At 56.7% G+C, this 22,652-nt stretch overlaps 1 protein-coding gene across 7 annotated transcripts in view; it reads right to left on the minus strand.

Annotated features, from left to right (window-relative positions):
• PRR5 (proline rich 5) overlaps positions 1-22,652 on the minus strand; it is a 69,903-nt gene that overhangs the window by 25,687 nt on the left and 21,564 nt on the right. For 3 of the 7 annotated variants that reach the window (XM_077949364.1, XM_077949362.1, XM_015150548.3), the window contains exon 2: positions 11,400-11,516. The exons of 1 other annotated variant lie outside the window; for it this stretch is intronic. In XM_077949364.1, coding sequence (XP_077805490.1) covers positions 11,400-11,506 — 107 coding nt within the window. In that variant the 5' untranslated portion in view covers positions 11,507-11,516. Of the gene's footprint in view, positions 1-2,610; positions 2,747-11,399; positions 11,898-22,652 lie in introns of those variants that run through there. 3 more of the 7 variants (XM_015150546.3, XM_077949363.1, XM_077949367.1) reach the window with 3 other exon arrangements.

The raw sequence follows: 22,652 nt of genomic DNA on the forward strand, positions 1-22,652 counted from the left end.
AGGTCAAGACCAGACTGGGCAACACAGTGAGATCCTGCCTCTACACAAACCGAAAACAGGCCAGGTGCGGTGGCTCACTCCTGTGATCCCAGCACTCTGGGAGGCCAAGATGGGCAGATCACTTGAGGTCAGGAGTTTGAGACCAGCCTGACCAACATGGCGAAATCTTGTCTCTACTAAAAATACAAAAATTAGGCTGGGCAGGGTGGCTCATGCCTGTAATCCCAGCACTTTGGGAGGCTGAGGAGGTCGAATCACCTGAGGTCGGGAAGTCCGGCCCACTTCTACCTCCTAGAGCTCTCCTGCGCCCCTTCCCGGCTTGCCTGGACCTCAGATGACACAAGCCGGCCTCCCACCTCTCCACCACATCCACCCTCTGCGGAGGCCGCAGTTCCTTCCCTGCCCAGGGCTTTGTGAGGCAGCCACTGCCCGGCAGGCACAGCCTGAGGTCCTGCAGGCAGCATCCAGTGTCCTCCCGACATGGACCCTCCCCACACTCCCAGGCATCCTGATCTCTGACCCCAGGCAGTATAGGACCCTCCGGGCGGCACCACATCTCTGGGTCTCAGTACCCACTGCCCCTCCTGTCTGGAAGGCCCTTCTCGTCCCTATCCATGAGGCAAGCAGCTATTCATCTTGATTCAGAGGCTACTACCTTCGAGAAGCCCTCTGACCCCTGACCCTTTCCTTCCCAGTGCTGACTCTCCACCAGCACTTTGCTGATTCACTTTCCTGGTCACGAGTGCCCGCTGCTGGCCGCGAGGTCCTCAGGGTGAGAACCAGGTCTGGGTACAACAGCCACCTCCCACCCAGGACCTGGCTGCAGCGCTAAGGCTCCTATGGCAGACCAGCACCACACTTCTCACCTTGGAGGGGACGGCTGTCCACAGGATGCTGCCCACACCACAAAGCAGGCAGCCGCCACCACGCTCCTAACGTCCTCCCCTGCTTTAACTCTACCCTTGCCTGTGACTTGGCCACCCATTTTGCAGATGAGAAAACCAAGGCCCAAGTGGCTAAGTCCTCTGCTGGAAGTCACAGAGCAGCCGGCATCTCGGACCCCTGTGCACCCGAACTCCCCTGTGCTCCTTCTCCCAGGCAGCGTCCCCACACGGAGCCGGGGCTGGGCAGGGCTTCCTGTCTCCCTGTCCTCTCAGGTGCGGGGCACTCACAGGCCTCATATTCCACATGCTTCCAGGAGGCTCTGAGCAGCTTGGGGGCTGTGCCAGGTTCCACAGCTGGTGCTTGGCCTGGCCCGGCTGCAGGCTGAGACCCAGCTCTGCCCAGGGCTTCATCGGCTTCTCAGCGGGCACCAGCCGAGATCACGCCGGATACGCATCCCTGGCCTGGGGTGCCCGACTGCACCGGAATGCTCCTTAGTCCCCTGTATGGTGACACGGGCTCTCTACCTTTGTTTACTGTCTGTAAGTCGGGAATCGTAAGAGCGTCACCCCCAGTGAGTTTGAAAGATGAGCCGGCCCAGGGGAGAGGCTGGTGGCTGGTCATCCCCTCATGGCTGGGATGATGCTCCCCTGCGAGAAGCCCTGGGGTGGCCCCAGCCCCACAACAATGTCACAGTAGAGCTGCCCCCGCCCCCACTTGCAGACTAAAAAAAGTTGAAAATCCCAAGGGAAGTCTGCTAGGAAACCAGCTGTCCCCCAACAGCAGCCACCCTGCAATCCTGGCAGCTGCAGACGCCCTCCAGCCCTGTGGCAGCTGCTGGGGTGGGTTGGAGACGGTGGAGCCCTGCATTGGCTGGGAGGGCCTCTGGGATATGGCAGGCGGAGGTACTCCCAGCCACTGTCTCCAGACCCTGGATGGAGGTTCAGGGGCGCCTTCCCAAGTTCTCTCCTGGAGCCCAGGCCTCCCTTACAGTGCATGGTGGAGCCACTGCTGGACCCAATTCAGGCAGAGGAGACAGTGCAGTGGTGTCGCCAGGGCTGCCAAGGCTCACAGTGGGTCCCAGGCTTCAGCCCTGCTGTCCTCAGTGACCTGCCCTGAGCAGCCTGTCCTTCTTTCCTGTTCATTAAACATCCTGGAGGCCTCTAGCCCACTCTGGTCGCCCTGCCAGAGGTGACTCTACACCCTAGGGCCTCTGGAAGAAGTTCTCCCCCTGACCTGCGGCCCTCTTGGGGTCTGGTGTCACTCACACAGCCCTCCTCACTATCCCCTTGAGGCCCCAGGCTGGAGCTGCTGTGGCTTCTTCCCGCGCCGGGCCTCCGTCCCGCTGTTCCCTCTGCCTGGGGCTCGCCCTCCACCTGCCCTTGCTTGCAGCTGTGTGGGAGAGCTACTTTGACCATGGTCTTCTTTTTAGGGGAGGAAGGGTCTACCTGGCTCACGGTTAGACCTCCCGACGCCCCACCTAGCCTCACACTCTGGCTGCACAGAGCAAAGCTCAGCAAGCACCTGCCCGAGAACACCTGCCCACAAATGCCGTGGCACGCCCTTCCCCACCCAGGGGCCTGAGCCTCTCCTGGGCTCCTTGTCCTGGACGTTCTCCCATCCACACTCCCCACCCCTGCCTCCTCCCCCCGAGGACCTTGAACTTCCTCCCATCCCCAGGTTGGTCCAAGGTGCAGGCCTGGGTTTGAATCCCAGCACTACACTTACAGGCTGGGTAACTCGGCCAAGTTACCACCTAACCACTCAGTGGTTCAGGGTCCCCAGCAGGAAAATGGACTTCTCAGTACAGTGCCACCGCCCGGGTTGCTGTAAGGTCAGCATGCCATGCCCTGCCCTGCCCTGCCCTGCAGCCTTTTCCGTGAAGCTATAGGGTGGGGCTTGCATCTACCACTCCTTGGCCACACCCGGCCTGGGCCCACCTACTCTGTGGCTTCTCAGTCCTCTAACCACCGGGCCCCAGGTTACAGGAGAAGACAGAGTCACACAGCCTGGCACCCGCAGAGGCCCCTCCCCCACCCCCAGGCCGCTCAGGACCTCTGCTCCTCTCCACCCCCACCCAAACCCTTGGAGCCGGTGGGGGATGGGTGTTTGGTAAACTAGAAAGCCTCCGCTGCGGGCCACTCAGGGATAGAGGAAGGGCGGGGAGGGTGGGAGGGTCTCACATGACCTGTCATCTCCCAAAACAGAAACGAAACCCCAGCTGCCCCTCCGGGCCCAACAGACAGGCCCAGTTGGTGCAGGTGTAAATGTCCCCTGGAAACCACATGGGACACTGCCGTGGCTTTGACCTCCCTTGTCCAGATGTGGACGGCCTCCTCTAGGAAGCCCCCCAGCCCCAGCAGGCAGTGCCCTCCCAGGGCAGGGCCTCACACCCCAGGAGGGTAAGTCCTCCTGAGGCCAAGTCCCAGCAGGGGGGCCAGCCCCTCTTGAGCGCTGGGCGGGTGCAGGTGAGGGAGAGAAGGGCACGACCCTTAGGGAGGCTCCATGGTGCCTGGCAGTGCTGAGATCTGCTGCCGCTGGGGCTTGGGCTGAAGAAGGGCTGAGGCCCTGGGGCTGATGTGAGGGCACCTGCCTGTGGCCACCCTGGCTGGGGCTACCCTAGGGCTGTATGGGGGCACCTAGGCTCACTCAGCAAAGCTGGGCTCCGCCCCGTCTGTCCAGAACAGGCCGTGGAGGGGGACGGTGCCGTGCCCGTGGCTCCCCTTGGCTGCCTGCCCATCCTCAGGCCCCTCTGCCTCACATCCCACTTCCACCCTCCGCCTCCCCAGCACGAGGCAGGGTGGGGAGGGGTGCGGGTGGGGGGTCAGAGCGGCGTACCACCGCGCACGCGAGGGAAGAAGAGTCGCTCAGTGTGTGGGTTTCCACGGCTGCCGTAACAAATCACCCCTAACTTGGTGGCTGAAAACAACTCAAATTTGTTCCCTTGTGGTTCTGAGGTCAGAAGTTCTTTTTTTCTGTTTTTTTTTTGAGATGGAGTCTCGTTCTGTCACCCAGGCTGAGTGCAGTGGTGCAAATCGGTACAATCTCAGCTCACTGCAACCTCTGCCTCCCGGGCTCAAGCGATTCTCCTGCCTCAGCCCCCAGAGGACCTGGGATTACAGGTGTGCACCACCACACCCGGCTAATTTTTGTATTTTGAGTAGAGATGGGGTTCCACCATGTTGTCCAGGCTGATCTTGAACTCCTGACCTCAGGTGATTCGCCCGCACTTGCCTTCCAAAGTGCTGAGATTACAGGTGCGAGCCACTGCACCTGGCCTGGACGTTCTAAATCCATTTTCCTGGACTAAAATCAAGGTGTTGGTGGGGCTGTTCCTTCTGGAGGCTCGGGTTGGGGGAGAAATATCTGCCTTTTCCATCTCCCAGAGGTGCCCACATTCTTCGGCTCACGGCCCCTTCCTCCATTTTCACAGCCAGCAGTGTGACACTTTCCCAGCTCTCTGAGTCCGTCACTGCATCCCTGTCCCTTTTACCCCCGCCTCTACCTCACACAGACCCTTGTGATTACAAAGTCCTTTTCAACACATAAAGCCTCACAGCCACAGGTTCTGGGAACTAGGGCAAGAGATCTGCCCAGGCTGCTTCCAAGGGGCAGGGAGCTTGGGACCCAGAGCAAGCAGGCAGGGGGTGGTGGGGAGCCGCAGGCAGGGGTGGCGGGGAGCCAGACACAGGCCCCCTCACTGTGTCCAGGCCCCCATCCAGCCTGGAGGCTTCAGCCAACATCCTCTGGCCTTCAGAGACCCCTATGAGCACATGCTTCTAGTGAGACCTAGGTTGAATCCCAGCTTCCGCCCCAACTCACTGCATGAACCTGGGCAGTCCCTGTACTGTTTTTTTTTTTTTTTTTTTTTTTGAGACAGAGTCTCACTCTGTCCCCCATGCTGGAGTGCAACGGCGCAATCTTAGCTCACTACAACCTCCACCTCCCAGGTTCAAGCGATTGTCCTGCCTCAGCCTCCCGAGTAGCTGGGACTATGGGCGCCCGCCACCACAATGGGCTAATTTTTTATTTTTATTTTTAGTAGAGATGGGGTTTCACCATGTTGGCCAGGCTGATCGTGAACTCCTGACCTCAGGTAATCCACCCGCCTCGGCCTCCCAAAGTGCTGGGATTACAGGTGTGAGCTACCGCACTTGACCTCCCTGTACCGTTCTGAGCCTCAGTTTGCTCATCTGCAAAATGGGAGTATTGAGCTCACCTTAAAGGTTGCTGTGGGGAATGAAAGTTCATCCACAGGGCCCAGTACAGGTCGGGGTGTAGGTGGTACCACTGCTATGTAATGAGGAGCACAGTGTTGCTGGGAGAGACATGGGTGCAGGGTTGGGGCAGGTGGCTGGAGTGGTCACGGCCTCAGCTGGTTCCTGTCCACGACTAGGGAGTGCAGACAAGGTCCTATAGGGCCCTGCCCTTGTGCTCCCACCCTAGCTATGGAAGCCAGCTCTTGCCATCAACACCCACCTCACCCTGGCTCCAGCCGGAACATGAACCCACATGTGTCCCTGTGTCCTGGCCCCATGTTAGACCTGGGTTCAGACCCCAGACCCTGACATTAGCAGGGGATTTTGAGTCCCTTTTCTCCTCTGGCATTGGTTTCCCTATTTGTTTTTTGTGTTGTAGTCTCGCTCTGTCTCCCAGGCTGGAGTGCAGTGGCGTGGTCTCCACTCACTGCAACCTCCCTCTCCCAGGTTCAAGCGATTCTCCTGCCTCAGCTTCCCGAGTAGCTGGGATTACAGGCATGAGCCACCACGTCCAGCCAGGTTTCCCCATTTGTAGGCTGAAGACAGTCACCCTAGCCTTGGAGGTGGATTTGTGCGGAGTGAGTGAGAAGTGAGTCATCACCGGCCCTGCACCAGGCCGGCATCTTGGGGCCACGCACTACTCCTGCCTGCCTGGGCCTCCACTTCAAGGGGGAGGTAGGCCTGGCTCTCTAAAGCCTCAAGCATTTGGGAGACACAGGCCTGGCAAGGAGGAAGTGTCCCATCATGGTTGAGGCCCTTCGGCCCAAACACATGGAGGGGTCTGTGTTGGGGTGGACTGCAGGGGTGGGGCTTGGGGAGCTCCTCCCACCCCCAGCTGGGGTCTCCTGCAGTGGTCTGCCCTGCTGGGGATCCCCGGACAGAGGTGAGGGCAACTGGTGGGGCACTGACTCAGAGGGCTTGGGCACCCCCACGTGCCCTCATGGTCCGGTGGGGCACTGGCTCAGAGGGCTTGGTACCCCCACATGCCCTCATGGCATTTGGGGGCCTGCTCTGGATCTGCGGCATCTTTTGGAAGTTTCTCTACAGCCTCCAGGGCTGGGGGAGGCAGGAGGGGATGGCAAGATGTATCCCTGCCAGGAGGCAGAGGCTGGGGCCAGGCCTAGGGCACAAGCACAGAGTCCTCCGAGGGCATGCTGGCGGCTGGGGCCTAGTGAGGGGTCACTGGGCCGCCTGCCCCTGCCGGAGCCTCCAAGCAGGGCACCCTCATGCCCCGGCTCCTCAGGCTGGCGTACAGGCCCTCCTCCACACAGGCCCTCCCCAGGGCTACTTCAGCTCTGCCTGCAGGGCACGCCCCAGTGGCCACTCCCGTCCCACCTCCTCCTCCAGTGGGAAGATGTGAAAGCACAACTTGGCCCCACAACCCAAGAGCATGACCTTCATGGCTGGAGGCCCTGCAGGGACAGGGGCCAGACCCAGGGCGGAGGGAAGTGGAGCTGCCTGGGAGCTAGCAGGGAATAGGGACCAGGGGCCCTTGAGGAGGGAGGGAGGAAGGAAGGAAGGGAATAAGGATGGGGGTGCCAGGGTTATGGCACATCAGCCTTCATGTCTTTATCTGTCACCCCACCAGCCTGGGAGAGTCTGATGGGGACACATCTCTGCAGCCTTCGCAATGAGCAGCAGACCTGTCACAGGCTAGGGGCAAAATGGGACCAATACATAAGGAGTAGGCACTCAGGAAACCATCTCTGCAGTCCTGGTTTATGTTGTCTACGGGGGGCCCAGCCGGCAGGCCAGCCTGGCATCCACAGCTCCCTTACAAACACTTCCTGGGCCCAGTGCAGTGGCTTATGCCTACAATCCCAGCACTCTGGGAGACCTAGGCAGGTGGACTGCTTGAGCTCAGGAGTTCGATATCAGCCTGGGCAATATGGCGAAACCCTATCTTCACCAAAAATACAAAAAAAAAAAAAAAAAAAAAAAAAATTAGCCGGTGTGATGGCACACACCTGCAGCTAATTGGGAGGCTGAGAGGGGAGGATCGCTGGAGCCTGGGAAGTCATGGCTGCCCGAGCCATGATTGTGCCACTGTACTCCAGCCCAGGTGACAGAGCAAGACCCTCTCTCAAAAGAGAAAAACCAAACATTTCCTGCACACCTACAGAATCAACCTCCATGAAGGAAAGAAAGGAAGGCAGACGCCCAGGGAAATGCTCAGCACTCCAGCGCCCCTGGTTCGCCTTCTTCCCAGCACCAAGCCCACCTGCGTTTACTTGCCTCCTTGTTTATTCACCAATGCCTCCCTCTGGAAACTCTCAGCTCCAGGAGGCTGTTGTTCTCTGAATTTATGTCCTGAGCAGCCCAGTGCCAGCACAGTCAATGAATGAATGAATCAATCAATCAATGACTTGGATTCAGTTCTCATGACACAGCAAGCCTTACACTATGGAAATAGGTTCTTTGCAGCGGTATTTAATTAAGGATCTGGAGATGGTCCTTAATGAAGGAAGGGCCCTAAATCCAATAACTAGTGTTTTTACAAGAGAAAGGAGAGGGAACCCAGTGCAGTGGCTCACGCCTGCAACCCCAGCACTTCTGGAGGCCGAGGCAGGTGGATCACCTGAGGTCAGGAGTTTGAGACCAGCCTGGCCAACAAGGTGAAACCCTGTCTCTACTAAAAATACAAAAATTAGCTGGGCGTGGTGGTGGGCACCTACAATCCCAGCTATTCAGGAGGCTAAGGCAGGAGAATCGCAGGTGGAGAATGCAATGAGCCGAGATTGCACCACTGCACTCCAGCCTGGGTGACAGAGTGAGACTCTTATCTCAAAAAAACAAAAACAAAAACAAAAATTAGCTGGGCATGGTGGTGCACACCTGTAATCCCAGCTACTCAGGAGGCTGAGACAGGAGAATCATTTGAACCCAGGAGACAGAGGTTGCAGTGAGCTGAGATTGTGCCACTGCACTCCAGCCTGGGCGACAGGGCAAGATTCTATCTCAAAAAAAAAAAAAAAAAAAAGAGGCCAGGCATGGTGGTTCACACCTGTAATCCCAGCACTTTGGGAGGCCGAGGCAGGTGGGAGTTTGAGACCAGCCTGACCAACACGGTGAAACCCCGTCTCTACTAAAAGCACAAAAAATCAGCTGGGCGTGATGGTGGGCACCTGTAATCTCAGCGACTCCGGAGGCTGAGGCAGGAGAATTGCTTGAATCTGGGAGGCAGAGGCTGCAGTGAGCTGAGATTGCACCATTGCACTCCAGCCTGGGCAATAAGAGTGAAACTCCATCTCAAGAAAGAAAAAAATTAAAAAAAAAGAGAAAGAGACAGGAGAGGGAGACTTGGACATGGAAATGAAAGCCATGGGGAGGTACATATCGGAGTGATGCAGCCACAAGCCAAGGAGCCACCAGAAGCTGCAAGAAGCAGGGAAGGCTCCTCCCCTAGAGCCTCTGGTGGTAGTGACACCTGGACTTCCAGCTTCTGTCTCCAGAACTGTGAGGGAACAGATTTCTGCTGTTTTGGGCCACCAAGTTTGTGATCTTTGTTACAGCAGCTCTGGGAAGCTAATACAGTCACACAGATAAAAGGGGGTGTGTACTAGACTCACAATGAGGAGCACAAGGCTTGGCAAGCCAGGCCCTGCAGAATGACACGCCTGTCCTGACCCTGCACAGACCTGTTGTCCTGGGGGGCCCTGGCAGGGAGCACTGCTAGAAGCAGGAGCAGGCAGACAGGGACCAGAAGGGGTGCCCTGCCCCCTGTGGTTTCCACTCAGGGACTTGGCTGGGGAAGGCACTTTGCCTTCTCTTGGCTCCATCTCCCACATCTGCTGGGGAGGAGAGCCCGGGCGCAGGCTCTGCTACATCCTGCGCAGGCGATGGATGAACTGGGCAGGTCTCCTGGGTGCTCTCTCTGCCCTTCTGCCTCTCTCGGTGGGGGGTGCTGGTAATACCTCCCTCACTGGGCTAGGAGAGTGGCAAAGTCAGTTAAGGGCGGTGAACGGGTCTGGCCTGGGGCGTGGCACAGAAGAGGAGTGCAGGAAATGGCTGTGTCCCTGCTGCCCGGGGCGGTGGGAGCTGACGCAGGCCTAAGGGCTGGGAGACCTGGAGCCCTGAAGGTGCTGCAGGGAGGGGCTGGCATTCCTCTGTAATCCGCCAGGCTGCTGAGCGAAATCTGGGGGCGGGACTCAGGCAGCCTCTGCCTGCAAGGCCTCCCTGACCTCTGAGAAGACACTTGAGACTCTGAGCCCACTCCAGGGTCACCCAAGGTGGGGTGATGGCAGTGTCTAAGCCTTCTGAGCCAGCAAACAGCCACTGCCCCCACCTGTCTGGGGACCCGCAGCAGTACACCCCAACTCGGGGGTGGGAGGGAGCTCACCAAGTGGCTGTCGGTGGGTGCTCAGGAGCTGGCTGACTCCTGTGGAGCCCTCCAAACGCCATCCCTACAGGGACACCCCGACACCCATCCCCTGCATGAGTCTGGGCTTGAGCTGTGAGGTACAGAGGATCTACTATGTGTTAAGCCCTGTGTTGAGGGCTTTATTTTGCGTGTTCAAATTTCATCCCTACAACAGCCCCGTCAGGTGGGTACTATTATGGGTCCATTTTATGGATAAGGAAATTGAGGACCACAAAGGTTAAGTGACTTGCTCAAGACCACAGAGTAGGGAAAGGGCAGAGCTGGGATTTGAAATAAGTCTATTTACCTCTTTCCTCTAAATCACAGCAGAGAAACAAGGAGAAAGAGATGGCTTTCATCTCAATACTGGAGAAGAATACTTTTTTTTTTTTTTGATAGGGTCTTGCTGTGTCACCCACGCTGGAGTGCAGTGGTGGCATCATGGCAGCCTCGACCTCCCTGGCTTAAGTAATCTTCCCATCTTGGCCTCCCAAAGTGCTAGGATTACAGGTGTGAGCCGCCGTGCCTGGTGGAGAACACAGCTCTTAAGACACTGCGGGCCGGGCGCGGTGGCTCAAGCCTGTAATCCCAGCACTTTGGGAGGCCGAGACGGGCGGATCACGAGGTCAGGAGATCGAGACCATCCTGGCTAACACAGTTAAACCCCGTCTCTACTAAAAAATACAAAAAACTAGCCGGGCGAGGTGGCGGGCGCCTGTAGTCCCAGCTACTCGGGAGGCTGAGGCAGGAGAATGGCGTGAACCCGGGAGACGGAGCTTGCAGTGAGCCGAGATCCGGCCACTGCACTCCAGCCTGGGCGACAGAGCGAGACTCCGTCTCCAGAAAAAAAAAAAAAAAAAAAAAAAAAGACACTGCGGAGTCGCTGGCTCAGTGAGATTTCCCAACAGGAGTCCTTCCTTCACTGTTCCCACACCAGCCCTCCCCCACAGAGAGGAATGCGAATATCCACTGACAGGACAGGGAAACGGAGGCAGGCACTTGCCAGCCCTCTAGCAGTCTGCAACTCAGAGACAGAAGAGAACACGTTTGAAGAGGATCTCGCTGGCTCACAATGCATTCAATGAACTGAAAACAACGTGTGTCCAAGTGACAGCCGGGTTCCTGGTGGCCAAGACCACAGCCGGTGGAGCATCTGGCAAGATTTCACTGCCAGGTGTGGGGGCGAGAGGGGCAGCGTCCACAGCCTCCCCCACTTTCTCCTGCCTCTCATTTTCCTAGGGAGCAGAGACACTGGCGAGTTCCACTAAATAAATCGTTTCTTTTTCGGATCCCAGCCTTGCTCCTCAAACAAAGCTGGGGGAAGGGGCTTCCCAGGCCCCTGCTTGTCTGGGAATGACCCCTGGAGGAGGGTCCTCTAAAGAATGCCTCGCAGCTGCCGCACCCCCTGCTGACAGCTGGAGGACAGGGGGCCTCTCCAGGGAAAGCCTAAGGGACCTTAAAGAGACACAGGAAGCCTGCGCGACCCACCCACTGAGCCCCGAGGCTCCTGTGCTCAACCGCAAAATGGGAAAAATACTTCCTGCTCCGTTAACCTCCCGGGTTGTCACGAGCACCGGAGTGGAGACGTGGAAAGACCCCGGGTGGGAGGCGGGCACGCGGGTTCCCGGCCCACCCCGCCGCCCACCCGCCGGGCGCTTCTGGGACAGCCCCGGGCGCTGGCGGGCCTCGCTCCCTTTCCTGGGTTCTGGAACCACGCTGCACTGAACTTTCCTCCAGGGCCGCACCACTCCGGCAGGGCAAGTTCTTTGCAAACTGTGAAGCGCCGCGCCGCCTTCGGCACGGTTCCTGGCTCGGGGCGGCCCCTCGCCCGCGGACGGCTCGAGGGTCCTCTCCCCTCGCTCCGGGACCTCCAGCTGGCCGGGAGGGCGCGGCCTTACCTGTTCCAGGTGGCGTTGGCGCAGGCCCGGCGCTGCTGCGTGCCCCGCTCGTCCGCGGCGGCGGCCGGCTCTCTCTTGCCCAGGTCACTGAGGCTGGGCGAACTCATGAACTTGAACCTGCGGAGAGTCCTCATGGTGACCCGGGCCGCCTGCGCCGCGCCCACGCGCGCCCCACGCCGCGCCCTGCGCCACGCCGCGCCAAGGGCCCCGGGCCGGCGCTGCGCCCTCTACGCGGAAACTCGGGCGAGAGCAGGAAGCCGAGCGGCCCTGAGGGGTCCCGCCCCGGCCCCGCGCCTCTGTCTCGGGTCCCGCGCCTGCCGCCCCGCCGGGTTAATCATTGCACGGAGCGACTCAGCGTGGAGCGCCAGGCGCGCGGCCAGCACGGACCCGGCGCAAACGCAGGCCGGGGGCGGGCCCAGGGGCGGGGGCGGGGGCGGGTCGCGGCGCCCCGGGGGGGGGCGGGACGGGAGGGGGGGGGGCGGGACGGGAGGGGCGGGGCATCGCGGGCGGGGCGGGGCCTCAGGCGAGGGGGCGTGTACAAGAGGCGGAGCCGGCGTTTCCGCGGCCGCAGCTGCCGCGACGCCCCGCTCGGTCTGCCCTCTGGGGACGTGCTCGCCCTCCTCCCCTCTTCCGAGGGCCCCACGTGCCCACAGGAAACCAACACGCTCGGGGCGCAGGGCCCAAGCCCAAGCGCCCGCCCCCCGCCCGGCACTGCGGTCGCGTCCACACGATGTCCAGCGACCCCGGCCCCGGAGGTCTCTCCCTTACGTCCCTCCTCGCAAAGGTTGTGCCACAAAGGTGCCTCCGTACCCCTCACCTGAACACAGGCTTCCCCGCCCACTTCTCATGAGGACTTTGGGTAGAGGCCTTCACTCCCCTCCAGGCACCTCTGCCCAAGAACCCACCCCACCCGGCCTCAGCCTACACCCCCTTGGAGGGGGACTTCAGCATTGCCTGGCTGCCTGGAGGATTTGCTGGATTGGCGGCTTGAAGAAGTAGAGGGTTTGCTCCTTATTCCCCACCCCCAGGTCTCTTGGATGGTAAAACCAAGCAGAGCTTCCCAAGTCTCTGTGGTGGGGGCAGAGTGATCCCAGTGAAGGCAGGGCACAGCTGGTGCTTCCTGCCTGCTTTGCAGAGCACTTTTAGATGTCTGATCTCCTCACATGAACTAACATGAACTACTTCCGTGAGGCAGAGGTTATTATTCTCCCCATTTTTCAGTTGAGGACATTGAGGCTCGCAGAGTGAAATAACTTGCCCAACATTGTGCAATCAACAAACGGCAAAGTTGGGCCTCACCACAGGGAGCGTCCAGCCCCTTGCACGGGGCCCTTCCCAGTCCCCAGCTTCTGGGATTCCCACAAGGCTCACCTGACCCCTCCATCAGATGGGGGGTGACAGCCACAGCTCCAGGAGCTGGGAAAGCCCCATATAAAATGTAAGAGAGAGGTGGTGGCTCGTGCCTTAATCCCAGCACTTTGGGAGGCCGAGGTGGGAGGATCACCTGGGTCAGGAGTTCATGACCAGCTGGGTCAACATGGAGAAACCTCATCTCTACTAAAAATACAAAAATTAGCCGGGCGTGGTGGCGCATGCCCGTAATCCCAGCTACTCAGGAGGCTGAGGCAGGAGAATCGCTTGAACCTGGGAGGCGGAGGTTGCAGAGAGCTGAGATCGCGCCATTGCACTCCAGCCTGGGCAACAAGAGCGAAACTCTGTCTCAAAAAATAATAAAAATAAAAATAAAAATAAAATGTAAGAGAGCCTCGTGAAGAGTCTTTGTTTAGTGCAAATCAACCAGTGTTTCCTGGGCACCTCCTGTGTTCCAGACATAAACATAAATACCATTGTCTTTGGGAGACAGAGCCATAAACAGACAAACTTGCTCTTCAGTAAAGTGGAACGGACCGGTTTATCTCACAGGCAGCTGGGGGCCTACAGGCAGCAACAGGTGCTTTGTAAACTAACCGTCAAGTGCTGTACACGTTTTCTTTTTCTTTTTGAGACGGAATCTCACTCTGTGGCCCAGGTTGAATGCAGTGGCACCATCGTGGTCACCGCAGCCTCTACCTCCTGGGTTCAGGCAACCCTCCCATGGTAGCCTCCTGAGTAGCTGGGACTACAAGGCATGTGCCACCGTGCCTGGATAATTTTGTGTGTGTGTGATGGAGTTTCGCTCTTGTCGCCCGGGTTGGAGTGCAATGGTGCAATCATGGCTCACTGCAAACCTCCGCCTCCTGGGTTCAAGCAATTCTCCTGCCTCAATCTCCTGAGTAGCTGAGATTACAGGCACCTGCCACCATGCCTGGCTAATTTTTTAATTTTTTTTATTTTTAGTAGAGACAGGGTTTCACCATGTTGGCCAGGCTGGTCTCGAACTCTTGACCTCAGGTGATCCTCCCACCTCGGCCTCCCAAAATGCTAGGATTACAGGTGTGAACCACCACAGCTGGCTCCCTGGCCAATTTAAAAAAAATATTTTAATAGAGACAGGGTCTTGCTATGTTGCCCAGGCTGGTCTCAAACTCCTGGACTCAAGCAATCCTCCCACTTTGGCCACCCATAGTGTTAGGATTACAGGCATGAGCTACTGTGCCCAGCCCACACTCTCAAACTTACAGGAACACTGTATCTTTTAGATCCCAAACCAAATTTCATAGCCAGACATGGATTTCCTACCTTATTGCTGTAAAAAAACCAAAAACAACAACAACAACAACAACAACAAAACATATAAAAATACTAAGGCGTGTACTGAATTGTCTCTGAAAAGAATTAAAACAGAGGATAAAGCCCAGATCCTTGACTCTTCGAAGGGGCCTTTGAGACCTGCTTGCCCTCCAGCTGCGGGTCCCTCCCTTGCCCTAGAATGTCTTTCAGGGAAGTTAGTTGCCCCTGTCTCTGACCGCCTTCACTCTCAATTAGGCTCAGGGGTCGTCCTCTGTCACCTGATGACTTTTTTTCCATCCTATGCCGTAAGCCAGGAGGGCAAGAACCATAACAACTTGTTCACTGCTACAGTCCCCGTGCCTAGCGCACGGAGTGGGTGCTTCATAGATACTTGGTTTTATGGACGGATGAACATTTATCTCATAAGAAATAAAGGGATTACATTGGACCACATTGGTGAAAATGCCTCATAAAAGTGCCCAGGCTGGACAGATGTAAGGAAGAATCTCTGTCACGGCCACTGGTGTAAACGCAGCAAAGCAGAACCGCCGGGGATCCAGACGGGATGAAATGGTTTCCCACGCCGGAGGCAGGCTCTCGGGAGAGCCTGGCTTTGTGGGCTCAGCACAGCCTGGTCCCACGCTTGCTGACCGCTGGCAGGGCCTGGCTGGCAGGAGAGGCCAGCCCCAGAGAGGGAGGGAGGCCTGACTGCTTGGGATAAGAAATCAGAGAGAAATGGGCAGCCCGAGGTGGGAGGCAGGAGGAGGGAAACGGCGGCGGTGGGGGGTGGGGGGGCGGGGCTGGGAATGCCGCAGGCATCTGGGAGAAGCGGCCAGACAGAAATTCCGGAGGTGGGGATGGCTGAGGAATTTTAAAGATATCTTTAGAAAAGGCATCTCTAGTCAGCGTTAAGGAATTAGCTATAACCTCTCCCTGGCCCCAGCTACAGATGTGTAAAATCTGTCTCCACCCAAGAGCCCAGTGCCAGGAGAACAGTGGAGGCTCAGGCAAAGGCGCCACCGCTCCGGGTTTGGGCCATGACAGGTAGAGAGGGCACAGCTGCGGGCTGCCCTTGGGGCCAGAAACCCCAGGCAGAGGCCAAGAGGGGACAGAGCTGTCACAAACCCTCAGAGCAGGGGGCAGCTGGGGGACAAAGGGCCGAGTCCAGCCCCTGAGTGTGTTCCCTGTGGCCTGCAGCGTCGGAGGAAAAAAAAAAAACCAAACTGCATGCGGCCAACATTTTACAACGGAGAGACTGACACAGAAACCTGGATTCTGGCCGCCCTGAAGCATCAGATGATAGCCTTGCTGGGCCTGAGTCCCACATGACAGCTCCTACCCGGGCACTGCCCCTGCCAGCAGGCACGAGGGCTCCAGGTGCCCACTGGGCCTTCCTCTCACTTATGGGGCTTTCTGGGTCTGATGAGGGGGCTGGGGGACCCAGCAATTGTATTGTGGAGGGGTGCCCTGTGCAGGGCTCATTTGAGTCTGAGACCAGGGAAGGGAAATGCCCCTGTTAAGGAAATAAGAGACAAAAGGACTCAGTCACACATCCCCCAAGCTGCCAGAGCCACCCCCGCTCCAGACTCATTCATACATCCTCAAAGCCACCAGAGCCATTCCTGCTCCAGACTCATTCACACATCCCCAAAGCCACCAGAGCGGCCCCCGCTCCAAGAAGTCGCCAGGCCAGATGTCCTCTCCTCCCCAGCACCCAAACTCATTCCAAACTACCCCTGGCCAGCGGGGTGTCTGGAGCTGGTAGAGGACCCTGGTCACTGAGGGGGAACCCTGATATCCTCAGAACTACCCTTCTGAATGGCCTGCAACCCCTAAGCCTGGCTCAGCCCTGGCTGGACTCAGTTCCCATCCCCAGGGACAGGAACAGACCGGTAAGTCAAGGCGGCTCATGAACCTGGGACTCTGAGCTCTAGTCCGTTAGCACTACAAGTAACATCATGATCTCTGGGACACAGGCCAACCAAGGGGAGACAGCATACCCCTGAAGGGGCCAGTTCGGGGCCCAGGGAGGGGTACTAGAGGCATGGTACAGGGGTGGCCATTAAACATACTGCCCCATCTCGTCCCCACAAGGCTGCCAAGCGGGAGACCAGTCCCATCTTACAGACAGAGAAACAGAGGCCCAGGGAGGCCAAGGCATATGTCCGAGGTCAGAGTCAGCAAATGGCGGAGCTGGGGCTGCAGCCCTGCGGGCTGGTGGGGAGAGAGAGACAGACTCCATCTCACCCGCTGTCCCCGGGGTGCTGCCCTCAGCTGCTGACCTCAGCTGCCCACTTTCCCCGGGCACTGCTTGCTCTGGAGGGGCACTTCTGCCCCCTGGTGGTGAAGCCTGGTGTTCCCTCAAAGCAGACCCGAAAGTCCCTTCTGCACAGAGCAGCCTGGTCAGTCCTGGACACCCGGGAAGAGGCCTGGCAACGTGCTGGGCATGGAAAGCCATGGGGAGTTCCTGGCTCTGTCCCCACAGTCTCTGCCATCCGGGCCCGTCCCATCCCTTCCCTGGGATGGGCGAGGAGGGTGACACCACTGCCCTATGAGGCACAGAAAAAATCCACGCACAGTCACAGGGGCACACCAAGGCTTGGGGACGGCTGCCAGGGTGATTGCACGGCAGAAGGAGGTTCCTGAGATAGGACCGTGATGCTGGGGGAGCCCAGGGTACTCATGGTGACTCTAGCACCAAATGGGATTAGGCTGTCATGGCCACGGCCCCTCTCTGTGCACCAATTCTCAGGGACTGTCCCAAGGCCACATGGCCAGTTAGTGCCCATGGCAGGATGGGTGTCAGGCCCATCAGAAGCAACACGTGTTGTGTTTCACAAATTGGAGAATCCAACAGAGGCTCCCCTGTGGCAAGCCTGGGGTGGGCGCACCGACAGTAAAGGTGGGTGGGCCCCTCTCCAGAAATGTTCCCCCCTGGTGGCCTTGGAGCCAGGATCAACTGTTATTATTACCATTTCATGGATGGAGAAACTGAGGCTGCATGGGGAATACAGCAAGGGACAAGAAAGACACGGTCCCTGCCACCAGGAGGTTAGCCCACCGTCCCATCCTAGCTCTGCCATCTAGTATGTTCATGCCCTGGCCGGGCGTGGTGACTCATGCCTGTAATCTCAGCACTTTGGGAGGCCGAGGCAGGTGGATCACCTGAGGTTAGGAGTTGGAGACTACCCTGGCCAACATGGTGAAACCCTGTCTCTACTAAAAATACAAAAATTAATCGGATATGGTGTAGTCCCAGCTACTACCTGTAGTCCCAGCTACTAGGGAGGCTGAGGCAGGAGAATCACTTGAACCCTGGAGGTGGAGGTTACAGTGAGCCAAAATCATGCCATTGCATGCTAGCCTGGGCGACAGAGCAAGATTCTGTCTCAAAAAAAAAAAAAAAATCTGGGCATAGTGGCTCATGCCTGTAATCCCAGCACTTTGGGAGGCTGAGGCGGGTAGATCACGATGAGGTCAGGAGATCGAGACCATCCTGGCTAATACGGTGAAACCCCGTCTCTACAAAAAATACAAAAAATTAGCTGGCATGGTGGTGCATGATAGCTACTCTGGAGGCTGAGGCAGGAGAATCGCTTGAACCTGGAAGGCAGAGGTTGCAGTAAGCCGAGATCGTGTCACTGCAGTCCAGCCTGGGTGACAAAGCAAAACTCCATCTCAAAAAAAAAAAAAATTATAAATATATATACGTATATATATATATTTATGTCCTCCTTGCAGCCTTGAGGTCTGAAGACGGACCTTCTTCCCTAAGTCTTCTCTTGACCAGCTGAGCTACCAGGACTCCATCTGGGCCCTTCTGCACCCTGGTGGTCTGGTCCTGTGCACTCAAGACACGTGCCCTCCTTTGGTTCTGGATTCCAGTTCTAGGGGCTGGGGAGGGGGCTCTGGCCAGCAGGTCCCTGGTCTTACTACACCAGACGTCACACATGTACCTGCATGAGATTCTCTCTCCAAGTCACCTTCCCACCTGTCAGCCAGGTCTTGAACACTAATCAGTTTCCAAAGTCTCTCTCAGGGCAGGTGTTTTAAAATCGGATTCTAGTCTCTCAATAGGTGCTTCTGTGGTACAAGGAGGTAAAGGAGGTGACTGTTCAGGCTCAAGGATGGCACTGCAGAGAGAGCCAGGTTTTGGAATCTCCCAAACTGGGTCTGCCCTCAGCTCTGCCACCTCCTTTGTGTCAAAGTTGTCAGAATCAGCCGGACATGGTGGCTCATGCCTGTAATTCCAGCACTTTGGAAGGCCAAGGTGGGTGGATCACCTGAGGTCAGGAGTTTGAGACCAGCCTGGCTAACATGGTGAAACCCCATCTCTATTAAAAATACAAAAATTAGCCAGGTGTGGTGGTATGTGCCTGTAATCCAGCTACTCGGGAGGCTGAGGCAGGAAAATTGCTTAAGCCTGGGAGGCGGAGGTTTTAGTGAGCCGAGACTGTGCCATTGCACTCCAGCCTGGGCAACAGAGAGGGACTCTGTCTCAAAAAAAAAAAAAAAAAAAAGTTGTCAGAATCAAAATGGAATCACTTGTGTTTAAAAAACCCTGACAGGCGTAGGCCGGGCGCGGTGGCTCAAGCCTGTAATCCCAGCACTTTGGGAGGCCGAGACGGGCGGATCACGAAGTCAGGAGATTGAGACCATCCTGGCTAACACGGTGAAACCCCGTCTCTACTAAAAAAAAATACAAAAAACTAGCCGGGCGAGGTGGCGGGCGCCTGTAGTCCCAGCTACTCGGGAGGCTGAGCCAGGAGAATGGCGTGAACCTGGGAGGCGGAGCTTGCAGTGAGCTGAGATCTGGCCACTGCACTCCAGCCTGGGCGACAGAGCGAGACTCCGTCTAAAAAAAAAAAAAAAAAAAACCCCTGACAGGCTGGGTGCACTTTGGGAGACCAAGATGGGTGGATCACTTGAGGTCAGGGGTTTGAGACCAGCCTAGTCAACATGGTGAAACCTCATCTGTACTAAAAATACAAAAAAATTAGCTGGGCATAGTGGTATGCACCTGTAATCCCAGATACTCAGGAGGCTGAGGCAAGAGAATCGCTTGAACCCGGAGGCAGAGGTTGCAGTAAGCCCAGACTGAGCCACTGCACTCCAGCCTGGGCGGCAAGAGTAAAACTCTGTCTCAAAACAAAAACAAAAACAAAAACAAAAAACAAACAAAGAAAACTCCTGAGAAATGGAGCCAGGAAAGGCCATGAAGAGAGGCTTCTTATATAAAAATGCCTGATAACAAAAATGACCACAAAAGGCTCTGTAAAACCACAACCTTGCACAAAGGCCATAGCAATCACACACCAAAATACCTCTGTGAGGACATCTGCTCAGCAACTGCCTGTCCAACCTCGGGCTGGTGCCGCCCTTGTTATTGATCCTTGTAGCCAGGGACATTTATCTCAAAACAATTATGTAATCCTCCCAATTTTCCCTTTAAAAACCTTTGTCTTTCTTTGCCCCTGAACACACACATAGCTTACTATGGCATGCAAATTCCCATTGCAATGCCTGATTCCTGAAGAAGTATCATTTTCTTGTAGAGAGTTCCTCTGTCCTTGTTATTTTATTATTAGTTTTTGAGACAGAGTCTCGCTCTGTCGCCCAGGCTGGAGTGCAGGGGCACGATCTTGGCTCACCGCAACCTCTGCCTCCCAGGTTCAAGCGATTCTCCTGCCTCAGCCTCCTGAGTAGCTGGGATTACAGGCACCCGCCACCACACCTAGCTAATTTTTGTATTTTTAGTAGAGATGGGGTTTCACCATGTCGGCCAGGCTGGTTTTGAACTCCGGACCTCAAGTGATCGCCTGCCTCAGCCTCTCAAAGTGCTAGGATTACAGGCATGAGTCACGGCGCCTGGCCACTGCTTGTTATTTAGGTTGATATCTGTAATACCTTCCCTGTCAAGCTTCAGTCTCTTTGTCCTTGGAGTGGGGAGATAAGACCACGTTCCTCCTGGCGTTAGTAAGCTCTTATTATGGGCCAGGCATGGGGTATCCACCCTTGAATTCTATAGCACTCCAAGGCAGGCAGCTACTCCCATCATCCTAGTTTACAGGTGGGTTAGTTGGGGCTCTGAAAGGTTAGGTGACTTACCCTAGGTCACATGACTGGGCCAGGATTCCAACTCAGGCAGGTGGGTGGGCTTCAGTGTGTCCTCCCTACACTAATGAGGACCATTCGTGTGTCTGCCAGCGACCCAGCACAGAGTGTCCGTGCATGGACAGCAGTCGCCTTTGCTTTTATTTTATTGTATTTTTTTTTGAGATGGAGTCTTGCTCTATCACCCAGGCTGGAGTGCGGTAGCATGATCTCGGCTCACTACAATCTCTGCCTCCCAGGTTCAAGCGATCCTTTCACCTCAACCTCCCGAGTAGCTGTGACTACAGGTGCATGCCACCACACCCGGCTAATTTTTGTAGTTTTAGTAGAGACGGGGTTTCACCATGTTAGCCAGGCTGTTCTCAAACTCCTGACCTCAAGTGATCCACCTGCCTTGGCCTCTCAAAGTCCTGGGATTACAGGCATGAGCCACCACACCTGGCCAGCAGCCACCTTTTCTTTAATCAACATTATGAATAGAGTACGGGGGCAGGGGGTGGGCTGGGCCAGCACCACACAGGTGCCTGTCCCTCAAAGCTTCCTGTCCTGACAATGACCTGCTGGCCCTTCTCGGCCATCCTTGGGTATTCAGACTGCTCAACTGCTGAATTGTGCCCTCCAAAGACACCAAAGTCCTAGCCCCTGGTACCTATGAATGTGACCATATTCGGACAGAAAGTGTTTGCAAATGTAATCAAATTGAGATGAGGTCATATTGGAGTATGTGGGCCCTAAATCCAGTGACTGATGTCCTTATAAGAAGACCATGTGGGCAGGATGCAGTGGCTCATGCCTGTAATCCCAGCACTTTGGGAGGCCGAGGTGGGCGTACCATTGAGACCATCCTGGGTAACATGGTGAAACCCCATCTCTACTAAAAATAAAAAAAAAAACCAGCCCAGCATGGTGGCAGACACCTGTAGTCCTAGCCACTCGGGCGGCTGAGGCAGGAGAATGGCGTGATCCTGGGAGGTGGAGCTTGCAGTGAGCTGAGTGAGCCACTGCACTCCAGCCTGGGCGACAGAGCAAGACTCCGTCTCAAAAAAAAAAAAAAAAAAAAAAAAAAAAAGGCGGCGGCTATGTGCAGCCACAGAGACCCAGAGGAGAGGGCCACGTGAGGACAGAGACTGGAGCGATGCGGCCACAAGCCAAGGCACACTTGGAGCCATCAGAAGCTGAAGCGACGAGGAACGATGATTCTTGGCTCTGCTGACACTTTTTTTTTTTTTTTTTTAGACAGGTCTTACTCTGTTACCCAGGCTGGAGTGCAGTGGTGTGATCATGGCTCACTGCAGCCTTGATCTCCTGGGTTCAGGTGATCCTCCCACCTCAGCCTCCCTGGTAGCTGGGACTACAGGCACACGCCACCACACCTGACTAGTTAGGACTTTTGGTAGAGACAGGGTCTTGCTATGTTGCCAAGGCTGGTCTCAAACTCCTGGGATCGAGCAACCCAACCACCTTGACCTCCCAGGACACCTTGATGCAGACTTCCAGCCTCCAGAACTGTGAGAGGACGAAACTGTTATAAGCCACCTGGTTTATGGTCACTGGTTATATCAGTCCCAGGACACAAATATGTTGCCTTTCCCCACACAGAGCTCACTCCCCGCCAGGCTCTGGCTTTGACCTCCAGGAAACCCCATGTCCAGATGGGGAAAGGTCCCACCCCGACACTCAGCACACTGGAGACACTCTCGTTCCCTCTAGCCCTGCTTTCTCCAGGGGAAAAACACAAACTCCGGAGACAGGAGCCGGGAGGAGTAACCTTTGCAAAGGCATCCCAGCCTGGCAGCGTAACACCACACAGCTGTGCCTGGCCTGTACTGGGAGTCCGTGCACTTCCTAACCTTCGTGTTTGCAGCGTAACACCGCACAGCTGTGTCTGGTCCATGCTGGGAGCCCGTGCACTACCTAACCTTTGTGTTTGCAGCGTAACACCGCACAGCTGTGCCTGGCCCATGCTGGGAGCTCGTGCACTTCCTAACCTTCGTGTTGGCAGCGTAACACTGCACAGCTGTGCCTGGCCCCGTGCTGAGTGCTTGTGCACTTCCTAACCTTCATGTTTGCAGCATAACACCACACAGCTGTGTCTAGCCCATGCTGGGTGCTCGTGCACTCCCTAACCTTCGTGTTTGCAGCGTAACACTGCACAGCTGTGCCTGTACCCCGTGCTGGGTGCTTGTGCACTTCCTAACCTTCATGTTTGCAGTGTAACACCGCAAAGCTGTGCCCGACCCCATGCTGAGAGCTCCTGCACTTCCTAACCTTCCTGTTTGCAGCCACCCCACCAGGCAGGCCCGGGGAACTTCCCTGCTCCGCATACCAGGAGACTGAGGCTCCTCAGGGCAGGCAGCAGAGCAGGATGGACTCCCGGGCTGCACTCCCAACCTGTACTCTTCCCCAGGCACCTTCTTGGCTGGCAGCCTTTTCTTAGAAGAATGTTGGATGGAAGGAATGCTGCTTGGG

This window comes from Macaca mulatta, chromosome 10 (assembly GCF_049350105.2).
Source record: "Macaca mulatta isolate MMU2019108-1 chromosome 10, T2T-MMU8v2.0, whole genome shotgun sequence".
In the NCBI taxonomy this organism is placed as follows: domain Eukaryota; kingdom Metazoa; phylum Chordata; class Mammalia; order Primates; family Cercopithecidae; genus Macaca; species Macaca mulatta.